This window comes from Solenopsis invicta, chromosome 4 (assembly GCF_016802725.1).
Source record: "Solenopsis invicta isolate M01_SB chromosome 4, UNIL_Sinv_3.0, whole genome shotgun sequence".
Classification (NCBI taxonomy): domain Eukaryota; kingdom Metazoa; phylum Arthropoda; class Insecta; order Hymenoptera; family Formicidae; genus Solenopsis; species Solenopsis invicta.
Genome location: NC_052667.1, coordinates 22,118,232 through 22,130,064, shown reverse-complemented (window position 1 = coordinate 22,130,064; position 11,833 = coordinate 22,118,232). Strand labels below are relative to the sequence as shown.

At 36.4% G+C, this 11,833-nt stretch overlaps 2 protein-coding genes and 1 long non-coding RNA gene across 3 annotated transcripts; 1 reads left to right on the top strand and 2 right to left on the bottom strand.

The window, feature by feature from the left end:
* Positions 1-1,011: 1,011 nt before the first annotated feature.
* LOC105201480 (synaptic vesicle 2-related protein-like) lies at positions 1,012-4,559 on the bottom strand. The gene is made up of 7 exons (XM_039448458.1): positions 4,301-4,559; positions 3,857-3,978; positions 3,052-3,326; positions 2,602-2,765; positions 2,273-2,514; positions 1,631-1,790; positions 1,012-1,498 (listed from the first exon to the last, which is right to left on the bottom strand). The coding sequence occupies exons 1-7, from the start codon at positions 4,528-4,530 to the stop codon at positions 1,012-1,014; spliced, it is 1,680 nt and encodes a 559-aa protein (XP_039304392.1). The 5' UTR covers positions 4,531-4,559.
* Positions 4,560-5,548: 989 nt separating this feature from the next.
* On the bottom strand, positions 5,549-11,795 carry LOC105201440 (peroxiredoxin 1). Its single transcript, XM_011169445.3, has 4 exons — positions 11,642-11,795; positions 6,806-6,967; positions 6,052-6,360; positions 5,549-5,890 (listed from the first exon to the last, which is right to left on the bottom strand). Exons 2-4 carry the CDS (start codon positions 6,937-6,939, stop codon positions 5,746-5,748), a joined length of 588 nt encoding a protein of 195 aa, XP_011167747.1. The 5' UTR covers positions 6,940-6,967; positions 11,642-11,795; the 3' UTR covers positions 5,549-5,745.
* Positions 6,343-8,771, top strand: LOC120357588. Its single transcript, XR_005574606.1, has 2 exons — positions 6,343-6,444; positions 8,426-8,771. It is a non-coding gene; the product is annotated as an uncharacterized LOC120357588 (long non-coding RNA).
* Positions 11,796-11,833: the final 38 nt, after the last annotated feature.

Here is an 11,833-nt window from a genome sequence, read left to right as displayed (position 1 = left end):
TCGGGAGGCGGGCATGCGCGACCGTTCGCGTGCGAGCGCTCTTCCTGTTCCCGTCGAAAATAGACGGGAAGGCGCGGCGGGAAGACGCGACCGTACGGTCCTTATTTATAAGCGCCGCGGAATGACGCTACCGATCATAAAGCTCGCCCGGTGCTACTTTCGCCGCGCGATAGAGAAGAACCCTGCCGAGAGCCTTGCGATCGCTAAGAGTTGTAGGCCCATTAGGAAAAAGTAGAATAAGATCTTCTACGAGACCCGCTCGACGGGATATTAAATTGATGTTTCAAGATCCGAGACTCGGAAATAACTGCGATTTGACCAATTGTTCAACACTGCAGTGTTGAAAAAAAAAGTCTCATCAATGTCTCATATTCAAGAATTCTTTCGTATTTTAAATTTATGAAGATTTCTAAAAAAATACTGAAAAATAAATTTGTTGAAATAAGCTCTCTTCAAAAATTATAGAATGAGGAAACTTAAAAATGTTTTAATACTTCAGAATTTGCATATACAATTTTAAAAGAAATTAAATTTTATCAGCATTTCTGAAAAATGTTCCAATTTGTATAAAAAAAGAGTAGAGAATTTTTAATGCTGTTTTGAAATAAAATTTTTCCATTATAATTTTTTTTATTTGAAAAAATACTAAAAAGAAATAATACGAAGTAAAATATGGGATATAACTATCTGTTCGGATCAAACTCACTGGAAGTACAAAATTCAGGGTGATTGAACATAATTTAGGACGATATATTATCTTCTATTATTAATTTTGTAATAAAAACTTATGAGTAGCACGAGAATATACGTGAATGTATTGCTAATCGATGTTGCATTATTAAAAAAAATGATTAAAGGAACAATATTATCGGGAAAAAAGAGATTGACAAATATAAAATGAGACGAAAGAGAAATGGAATTTAAATTTAAAAATAAAATTTCAAAGATTTCCCAGAATATACCAATAAAAAATCTCATCCATGAAAATCTATGATTAAATTAAATTTATGACTAAATTTCCTGAAATAGGTTTTCTCGGTCGTAAACACCCTGGTAAAAGAGTTCAAGAAAAAAGTGATAATTTATAATTATATTAACTAATTTATTATACGAAAAGTTCTGAGAAAAATGTTCACCAGGGCGATAAACGGCACGGGAAAGGAGGATGCGCATAAAGGGATTTTTGTTTATTTGAGAAAAATACAGTCGCGCAGTTCCAGAAAGTACACCTTCTCTCTTATACTCAAAAGTATGAACTATTCTTTCATCGGTAATCTGGTTAAATCGGGCACTAGCAGCATCACGATCGCCGCACCTGCGAGATGTTCGATATTTAATATAGCAGATCGTAATAAACGTAACGGCAAAATGCTTCTTCGTACCCATCAAGCTGGCCGACGCGACGATTATACTTAGCAGGCAACTCGTCCTTAGAAAGAGCTGCAACGCGAAGACCACCAAGTGAGGAAGCGTCTTCGTCAGACCCATCACCGTGCCCCTGGAACCGATACCAGAAACTAGTTTAGAGTTTTATACGCGTCGCGCATTTGCAAACATTTGATTCCCGAAAACGCGTCTGATGATCTAAGATTAGCCGGACGTGCCGACCATACCGTTTTGCGCGACCTACCTCAGAGCGGTGGGATAATTTTCCAGCAGCAAAACGCACGTCGTTGTGCGCCCGATAGCGTAAGCGGCCAGGAAAATCAACGACAGAGTTACACGAATCGCGTGGTGCAACCGAAGAATAAGCATGAGCGAGGCCACGCCACCCACCAGTCCCGAAAATACTGAGGGCAATTAGAGAAGAAGAGATTCTTTTAAAACTGAAGTATATTGTACTAAAAATAACTACTTTTTATATTAAAGTATACTGAAAAAGTATCCTGTAATATGAATTAAAACGTAGTTTGATTCAATTGAACATTCACAATCACGGACCATCATTCATCTATGTAGTTGATTCAACTAAATTTTATTCATTCAACTATATTTATTATTGCCTTTACTTCTTGTTTTATTAATACTGTTATTGAATCAACCAAATATTTCCAATTAGACTAATGCCGTTGATTCAACGGTATTTTTTTCTCCGCGTATAAATACCTTTATGATTACAAAAAGATTCCAAGTAGTAATTTGAGAACTACGAATTTTAGAAAACATTTCGGAGAAAAAGTTTAAAAAATTTTAGATGCCATTTAACAGTGCACTTTTTGATTGAATGATCTTAATAGCGACAATGATTCCTGGCGGTCGTTTGGGCGCTTACTTAAATAGGGCCTTCTGCCAATGGCATCGATTCCAACGATGAGCAACGTCTCTCCCAGCACGTAGCCCAGCGATATCAGCGACAGCAGGCCGAAATGAGGCTCGTTCACCTCGTCGCAGCTTCGTAAAAAATCCATTACCATGTCCTGGACGTCGATCTTGCACGTATCGTTCCCGTTTACGACGTAGTCTTTTTCCATTTCTCGGAGAACGTGCGTGTTCCACAGAGCGAGCCAGACGAATCTTAAACATCGTTGTCGGTGTCGATTTCTCCTTATAATCGGAATACGAGAGATAGATACGTAGCTTATGGAGACACTCCTTTATTACCCGGGAAAGTGCAGAAGACACGCTAACATTCCGTACAGTGTCATACGCTTATACGGAGGCTTGCGTACTCTGTTGAGTCGTTCCCAGGTTTTCGTAAAGTATCTTTGAATACTGCCAGTTCCATTCTCGTCGTCTGGACGTACGTAGCCTTCTAAGTCTCTGATCTGGAGCGTGGAGAACAATTCCGAAGAAATAAAGGGGAGTCATCGATAAATAAATTATGAAGAGCACATTAGAAAACGGATGCTATTCACCTGAGATATGATCAATTAAGATATGCATTTTTTATATAACTATAAATAAGTGATATTTCCTAACTGTGATTATTAACTTCCTGTCCTTATTTTTATTGTCCTATTTTCATGTTTCTGTTTCATTTTTTTTTACCACAATCTTATACAATCAGAACTCGAGGGATAGAGAATGAGGACTGGAAATGGCTTAGGAAATAACGAGATCTCGATGGAGCGCGTCGGGTCGCCGTACCGGATAGGTATCGGCGTGCTTCGAATTATTGATGGCGTACATCTGTTGGAGAACCGTGAGCGCTTGTCCCATCCGTCGACGGTGCAACAAATACCGAGGACTCGGCGGTAGGAAAGCCGAGATGCAGGCGATCACCAGGCTCGGCGTGCCGCTGACAAGGGCGAGTACTCGCCAGGAACTCGGTCTGAATTGCTTGTCCAGCATACGCACGACGGACGGCATCATGAACCAGGAAACGCCTGTTTGAACAAAGGAGTCTCTTTGAGTCTCTTTTAGACATAATATTTCTCCCAAAAAGAAAACAGTTAAAAATTTAAGCTAAGCTTGCTGCAAATATTGAACATTATTTATTGGACAATTGTTAGTTGAAGATTAAATTTATATCAACCGTTTCTTTTTTTTTTTTTTTAATTGATCTACTCAATCTTCCAATTTCCTTAACGCCGTTAAATCTCATCAATGTAAAAGTGTGATGAGATTATCTTCAAAAGTCGTGTTGTATTTTTTAAATAAACAAAGATGTTACAAATAAAATAAAAATGATTTATATATCAGCTTATATATCAATAAGCTTGATCTTTATTCATTGAAATTACATTTTAACGTCCGTAGTTTCAGTATTAGAGAAATAAAATGTTTAACAAAAAGAATGAATTATGGATTAACTTGAAATTTTACATATATATGATCAATGATCAAAGAACATAAAATGTAAAATCAATTTAATCAAATCTAAATCAAGAATTATTTTGTAAAATTAATCGATTACCTAAGGCTGATAAATAGCCGACCATCCAAAACATGTCGATTACAGCTAAACAAGCTCCTCTCTTTTTCATCGGTAGGCACTCGATGAGATACACTCTCAAAATAGTATTACTTCCAGCCACTCTACAAATATCAATTCTATGTCAACAACGCAATTATTAAATAATTAAATAAACGCGCGCCTTCGCTATCATGCAATTACGAATGCATGATTTTGATTTGTGCGATATCTCGCGATATCTTTCATATACCAAAAATACAAACAGAAATACCACGTAATAAGAATCAATAGAATTGCAAATATGAAATATAAACATCACTAATAACGGCAGAAGAATTAAAAAACATTTTCAATGTGTAAATGTATCGCGCATTTATTATTTCAATCTGTCGTCATAAGATTTATGAAATTGTATCATTTTCGTTTAGAAGGATAGGAACTTACCCCAATCCTAACAAGAATACCGATAAGTTTATCAAGAAATTAGCTTGGGCGAAAGAAAGAATAGCCGAGGCGCAAAACACGATGCCCATAGTAATTGGAATCAATTCTTTACGACCTGCAACATCTGATATGGTTCCAAACAGAAAAGCACCTACTGCCATTCCTACATGATCCAATATTAAAAAAATTATAACTGAAAATCTTTGCAATAAATTTAAATTTTTAAACATAGACGAGAGATGTAAATTATATATTTCTGTATATCGGATAACTAAATTAATCATTAAATTGCTAACTAAATTAATCATTAAATTGCTATTTTAATATTTTATTAAATTACGAGATTCATTGTAGATGTTGATATCGCATACCAAAACTAGAAGTAGTAATGGGCAATGTGGCCTGATATCTGCTGAGCTTTAAATCGCATGCTATCAATGGTGCCACAACGGGAACAGTCAGAGAAGCGTTTGCTTCCGCAAGCGATAATAAGCCACACAATGCAACGGTGAAATAATGCCAGATACCCCATCCTGCATTGAATTTTAAATATGTATTTTTAGATTTTTTTTTAGCTAGAAAAAATTATTTTTCAAATGCAGATACTCCGTAATTATTATGTAATATCAAAGTTGCGTAAGGTGCCTCGTTATCATTTGATTTTTTCTATCACGAAACATAAATCGATGATAATTGAAGTAGTAATAATTCTCGAAAAATGCAATTTGTTTTGTCAAATTTTTCACTCCTTACCTGTTTCAGTTATTGCAGTTTCGCAATCGTCACTCATGCCACGCAAAAGTATAGTGACGATCTTATCGCAACGGTGTAAATTTGTCGAAGACTAGGTTATTGAATCAAATAGCGAACGTAAAATGAAGTTCTCTGCTGTTTGCCAGCTCGAGTTTCGCAAATTTTTACATTAAATTACCAATTATAGCAATAGAAGATTAAAGAAAAAACACTAAAACGCGTTGAAAATAAAGTGTGGTATTTCCAACGACTTGAATTTGAACTTTACACGGACTTTGGTATATTATTCAAATCATTCAGCGTTTTTTCTTATCGAGTTTTTCATGCCGCTAGGTTCATTCAGTATTTCTTAAGAAATTCGATTAATCGTTATCACGAGTATCGTTATCACGATTGATCTGTATCGCCAATTACGTGCATTTTTTGATGTATCGATATCAAATGATTCGCAATTCTTATACTATGTGGAGTAATAAAAAATTCTGTAAGAACATGTACAAAATAAATCCGTTTATTCAGATAAAGACGGATGTTTCAGTATGAAGATCACGATATGTATATCTAACTATGCTAAATAGGAAACAGAATGTGTCAAAATCAGAAGCGAACTTTCGCAGCAAAAGAGTACAAAACACGCACACACAAATGTAATTAACAGTAAGTATGAAGAAATATTGGTACGAATTTATTGTCTATTGATCCTTGAAGTACTCTTTCGAGCCAACCACGTCGGGCTTCATGCTCTTCTTGCCGGGTTTCCAATTGGCTGGACAAACTTCGCCGTGCTCATCGGTGAATTGGAATGCTTGTACAAGACGCAGGGTCTCGTCCACGGATCTGTAATCAATATGCAAGATTAGATCATCAGTATTATTAGCAATACCAAAATCGCAATTCAGAGATATATTCAATGCCACTTGAGAATATATTCTGAAAATTTATATTGTTAGGCGCAAAATAAATTTTTATAAATTTTATAATTCTAACCAAATACTCACCTTCCTACAGGTAAATCATTGATGGTGACCTGGCGCAAGTTCTGCTTACTGTCGATGATGAAAAGTCCACGGAATGGGATTCCCGTCTCCTCGTCGAGCACGCCGTAGTCGCGGGCAATTTTGCAGCTCTTGTCCGCCAAGAGAGGAATACTCATTTCACCGAGACCGCCCTGCTTGCGTGGCGTGTTTACCCACGCGAGGTGGCTGAAGTGAGAATCAGTGGACGCGGCGATCACATGGCAGCCGATGTCAGTGAACTCCTTCGCCCGATCGGAGAAAGCGATGATTTCCGTTGGACATACGAAAGTGCTGCGATAAAAGAATTACGCAATCACAGTCCATAGGCAGAGCCCACCTAAACTGCCTATTTCGCATTCATCCGAAATCTTCAAGGTATGGCAATAAAATTTTTAAAATTTTGTTCCCCAAGTAGAAATTTCTCGGAATTCAAATATATCTTCGGTAAATCTATCAATTATTAATTTGTAAGATAAATACGTAAGAATATAAATCTTTGAATTTGACTTGTATTAAACTAGTAGCGTAATTTTAAAACGGACGTGCTTTCTCTTTTAGAATGTAGAACAACGTCTCTTTGCTATCGTTTAAAACGTTTCAACTAAGGATCAAGTGTACTTGATGTAAATGGTAAACAACTATACAACTTTTGCATTTCTTATGTAGCAGCAATTAAGAATTTCATAACTCTGTTTCGTTATATCAGACTATGAAAATATAAACGTAACATGCTTACAAGTCCAACGGGTAGAAGAACAGCACAAGATATTTGCCCTTGTAATCGGAGAGTTTAATGTCCTTGAATTGTCCATTCACAACAGCGGTGCCTGAGAAAGCGGGCGCTGGTTTCTGAAGCTGAGGCACTGGCATGTTTGTTGTCGTTTGTTGGTGTTTGTCGCTGTAATCAGCAATACAAAAGAGCTCTATAATCTTAGATCTTATACAGCGACTATCTCATGTATCAAATGACTTATTTCCAATAAACCGTTATACGAAAGAATCGCTACTCTTGCAAGCTTTGAAACGAATCCACGTCTACGTCCACGACAGCGCGAGAAACTCGATGACCCATACGCAGCTCTCTTTATCGTCGCACTCAGAAACAGAGTAATTAGTATTGGCCTTTGCAACCTGTCTCTCTGGAGAAGAAACGACCTTGAACGTGAATCAGCCCCCTGACATTAACCATTACTAATGGCGTGTTCACTTAATGTCACTGAATCATTAAATGCATGGCGCTGACAACATATAATCTTGTATCTATTGTAACTTTAGTTGTGTGAAATGTACACAACTGAGGAGTATGAAACAATATTGTGAATACACTCGCAGCATCATGTATACCTTATACATATTAACAGGTTACAAGTTGTCAGGGCCACAGTATCATTATGTCCACGTAGCATGAATATTGGAACTATAGAAGTGTCAGGGGACTGACGTGAAACTTTCAGAATTCCTGCCAGCCGCGCGATAGGATATTTGGTGATAATACATAGCGAGAATATATCGCGCGTTTCATGCCGACTAGAGAACGTACTTAAGATTAAATAATTCGCAAGTGCAATCTACAGCGTTAAATCAGCACTTAGCGCACGAGTGGGTTTGAGCGATAAGCTCTCCCGTGCTGCTGCTAGTTAAACGTTTGTTCAACGATAACTTAAGCAAAGATCCTTGCGTGTTTTGTGTATCGACTTTGTCATATTACCACAAGACGTTTGTACGCGTGTGCCGTTATCTCTGATGAATGACGAGCCAATAAATATTAAAATGCCAATCGCGACGACGAGACAAATGAAGCGCGGATAAGGAGTATGATACTATGACGCAGAAATTAATAATTCGAAATTTATTAAACATGCCAAATTTATTTACCGGGAGAATCGCAAGTAAATAAATTTTATTATATAAATGAATCGCCCGTTTAGGAACACAAGCAAAATGGACTTTATAAATTCTCAGCTTGTTTATTCGGATGCCACGCATGTCATAAATCAAGGATCTCTTTGGCACACTAGGCGTCAAACTTTTTAATTTATGTAGGAATTCTCCGCGGAATTCTACACCGAGAAAAATATAACCAAATTTTAATAAATATTTATTCGAATAGTACTAATAAAATTTTTATTTAAATAATAAATATATATTTATTTAGTACAAGAATCATTAATTAAAGTATCATTTTTTCTTGTAAAGTAAATATTTCATTAGTACTGATTGAATAAATACTTATTAAAATTTAGAAATTTTTTCTCTCACTGCATATAAATATTAATTTAATTCGACAATTCTTAAGCTTCGATAATGCAAGATTGAACGTAATGCTTCTCGGGATATTGGATTCTGTATTTTCCAGAAGGGAAATCGGGATGAGCACACGAGGAATCGATTGAACTGGGACACCAGGTGGATTTTGGATTGCGCAACGATCATGTATACATAAGCCGAGGTTTTGTGTAAGATAGAAAAAGAAAAGAAGCCACGTACAAAGGAATCGTATGAGGAAAAGCTTCGCTTGTAAAGCGACTTCGCGCAGGAGTACTGAAAAGGACAGATCACCTAATCGCTCGGACGACCTCGCATTATGGCGGAACTTTCCTTTGTTAGACGACTCCATTCCGAGCTCTGTAATTCCACCTTATAATGCTCTCAACGATAACCACGACCTTGTATTACATCTATTTTAGTTAAAAAAAAAAAAATGTAAACGTGTAATTTTACGGATAATTTTTGCTCTTGCATGTAGCTCTAGTAAAGTTATAATCGAATAGTAACAGCGCCAGACACAACGTAGGCCTTGCTTGACATTTACGGTTAAGAGGCAATTCTTTTTTTTTTTAAACTTTGATTAATTGCCAAACATTCTGAAATACGTTACGTAAAAAATATGAATATTATGCAATGGCGTATACACAGAAAAACGATTCTGGTTTTGAGAACATATTTATTTTTAAGATGTTAAATATTGAAATGCGATTATACAACATGAAATAGACATAATTGTCTGATATAAAGAAACATTGCATACTTTCATCGAAAAAAATATATAAACCAAATTAAGATTTTTCTGTAATTTTTTTCCATTTTTTTCTGCAATCTGTAATTGCGCAATCAATATAATAGATTGCATGCACAGAAAAGATACCGTTAGACATTGTTATCAAATTAAAACTAATATATTCTATTTAACAATTGTTTCCTATGTAATTAATAAATTTATACATAATATACCATATGATCATATTTCGTAGCAAAATTAATGATATCAAAATTCAGAATTAATATAACAAATTTACACATAACGTATATTTGGTACTAAAATCGACTCGTTGCTTTCCGCGCTGCTACCTTCGTTAGAATCTCGTTAGATTTTGAATTGTTTTCGATGACAATGCTAAAGAATTCCCACGAGAGACAATACGGCTAATCTGTTCGTAATTATTTCCGTAATTCGCCACGTTAGCTGACGAGAGAGAGAGAGAGAGAGAGAGAGAGAGAGAGAGATTATCGCGCATAAATCCATATGCGATGTGCGCCTGCGAATACAATTGCCGCTCTGCACGCCAAGCACGAGCCGGCGAGCCAAATTGCGTTAATTCGCGCAACGATCGAACGCGGAAAACAGTCTTAAAAAAAATAGAGATCAGTCGTGAATTCCATATCGATGTGTCGTTTCTTTCTCGCCTCGCTTACGTAAACGCTTCTAGGAAAGAAGATAATGTTGCAACTTAATGCAAGAATTCTTAAAATTCTACCGATTCTTTGAAACAATCTGGAAGGAGGAATAAATTTCAGAAAACTCATTCTGTAAGCCTTAACGACAGTTTCGTCATCTTAACAACATCGTTACGCAGGTACATAGTAAAAAAGTTGCCGTTAAAAAAAGATAACAAAACTCGTTAAGAGTTAGATCCTGTAGTATCTCATAACTCTTTAACGACAGTATCAGTATCGTTACATTATCGTTATTAATTTTTTAACCATATATAATATCTGCGTTCCACAACATCGATACCGTTGATAAGAGTTACAGAATCCGCTACTGCGCGAAATGAAGGAATATTAGATGTTGCCAGAATTGGATAGTATAATTATTTGAAAAAATTAAGTTTAATTATAAAGTTAAAAATTCATGCTTTTAACTTAATTTAGTCGATTTTAAATTATTTAATTTTTTACTTCAAGTTAAAACTAAGGTTCTTTAGTAAAAAGAAGTAAAAAATTAAATAGTTTAAAATTCAACTTTTTAACTTTGTTATTCAACTTTTTAATTCTGGCGAAAACAGTATGTTTATAAGATGTTTGCTCAAGTGTTGAATAAATGTCTAATTGGAATTTTAAAACATTTATTGAAGTATTTACGAGATGAAAATTTAAACACGAAATTGTTTATGAAATATTTACAACTGTTTGATAGACATTCGAAAAGTGTTGTTTTTAGAATGTAGCAAATGTTCAAAGAGTCTGTAACTTGCAATATTCTGAAAATATAAAACACTTTTAATAAAACATTCCCCAAACATTCCAAAAACGTACAACTTTTCGAACATGTATCAAACAGTCGTAAATATTTCATAAACAATACCATGTTTAAATTTCGATCTCAAACTGAAATATTAAATATTTCAATAAATATTTAATAAATGTTCAAAAAATTTTTGCCAGGGAATTAGATAATATGTTTCATATTGTTTCTTATGCCTTTGTATTTTATTTGCATCGATTGTTTGTTACTTTCAACGTTGAAGAAATTGATTCTAAAATTCTAATTCCAAATCCTAACATCTAATATTCCTCCATTGTGCGCAGAATCCTACGGAATAGACCTACAGATGAAAGATTTATTACACGAGTTACAGGTTGCATAGGTAGGTTAAATAAAATTGAGATGTTAATCAAAACTATGTGTTACACAATGAGAACGGCAGCACTCGTCCAGTTTTTCGTTCTTGACAGTCAAGGGCAGGATAAAATTAGCGGCAAGGACACGCGATAATTCGCATGTTCCTCCCCGACGAATACGCCAAATCTCGCCGGTAATTTCGTGAGAGAATTTTCATCCGAGTGGACGATCGTTCCCTCGGATGAATTGCGTTGTAGTTTCAACAAGAACTAGTCTCAAGATTCCACGAACTCGATTCGTCTCATGACACGCGACTCTCCGAATAGCAACGACGCCGAATAGTTGTGGCTGTCCTTTCCGCCTCTATCTCTTTCCCTCTTTCGATTGACCTCCGGTCTTGCGAAATAGAGCGTAATTCGTGCGAGATGGGATCACGAAAACGGGGCTACCGATGGACGCTGAAGGGCGGAACATCCGAATTACGTAATTCATTTTCGCGACTCTCCTGCCTCGATCACAATGACGCGTTGTGCTACGCCGGGCGTAGTCTTCCGATAAGCCGCCGAATTTCGACCGTTGCATTCAGACAAAAGAATGCCGCCGCCGGAATTGGATCGGATCTTCCGACATTGTCTGCGTCGTTTGTTCGCGGAAATACCGATTCTGTCAGACATTTGTGTGACGAACGACAAGTAAATGGAAAATTCGGAATAACAATATAATAGTTACCTCGAGTAGCTTCCTCGAAGACTGTGATCCGCGAAAGACGCAACAGTAACAGTAACGAGAGAGCAATGGGAACTCGCCGGTGACCGGTGTCTGAGAACCTTTTGGTATCGACCGCCGCATATATACACGCGAAGAAGCTGAGCGTTGGGAGTCGTCGCGACATCTAACGGTCAACCGTCCAATCACGTGAAC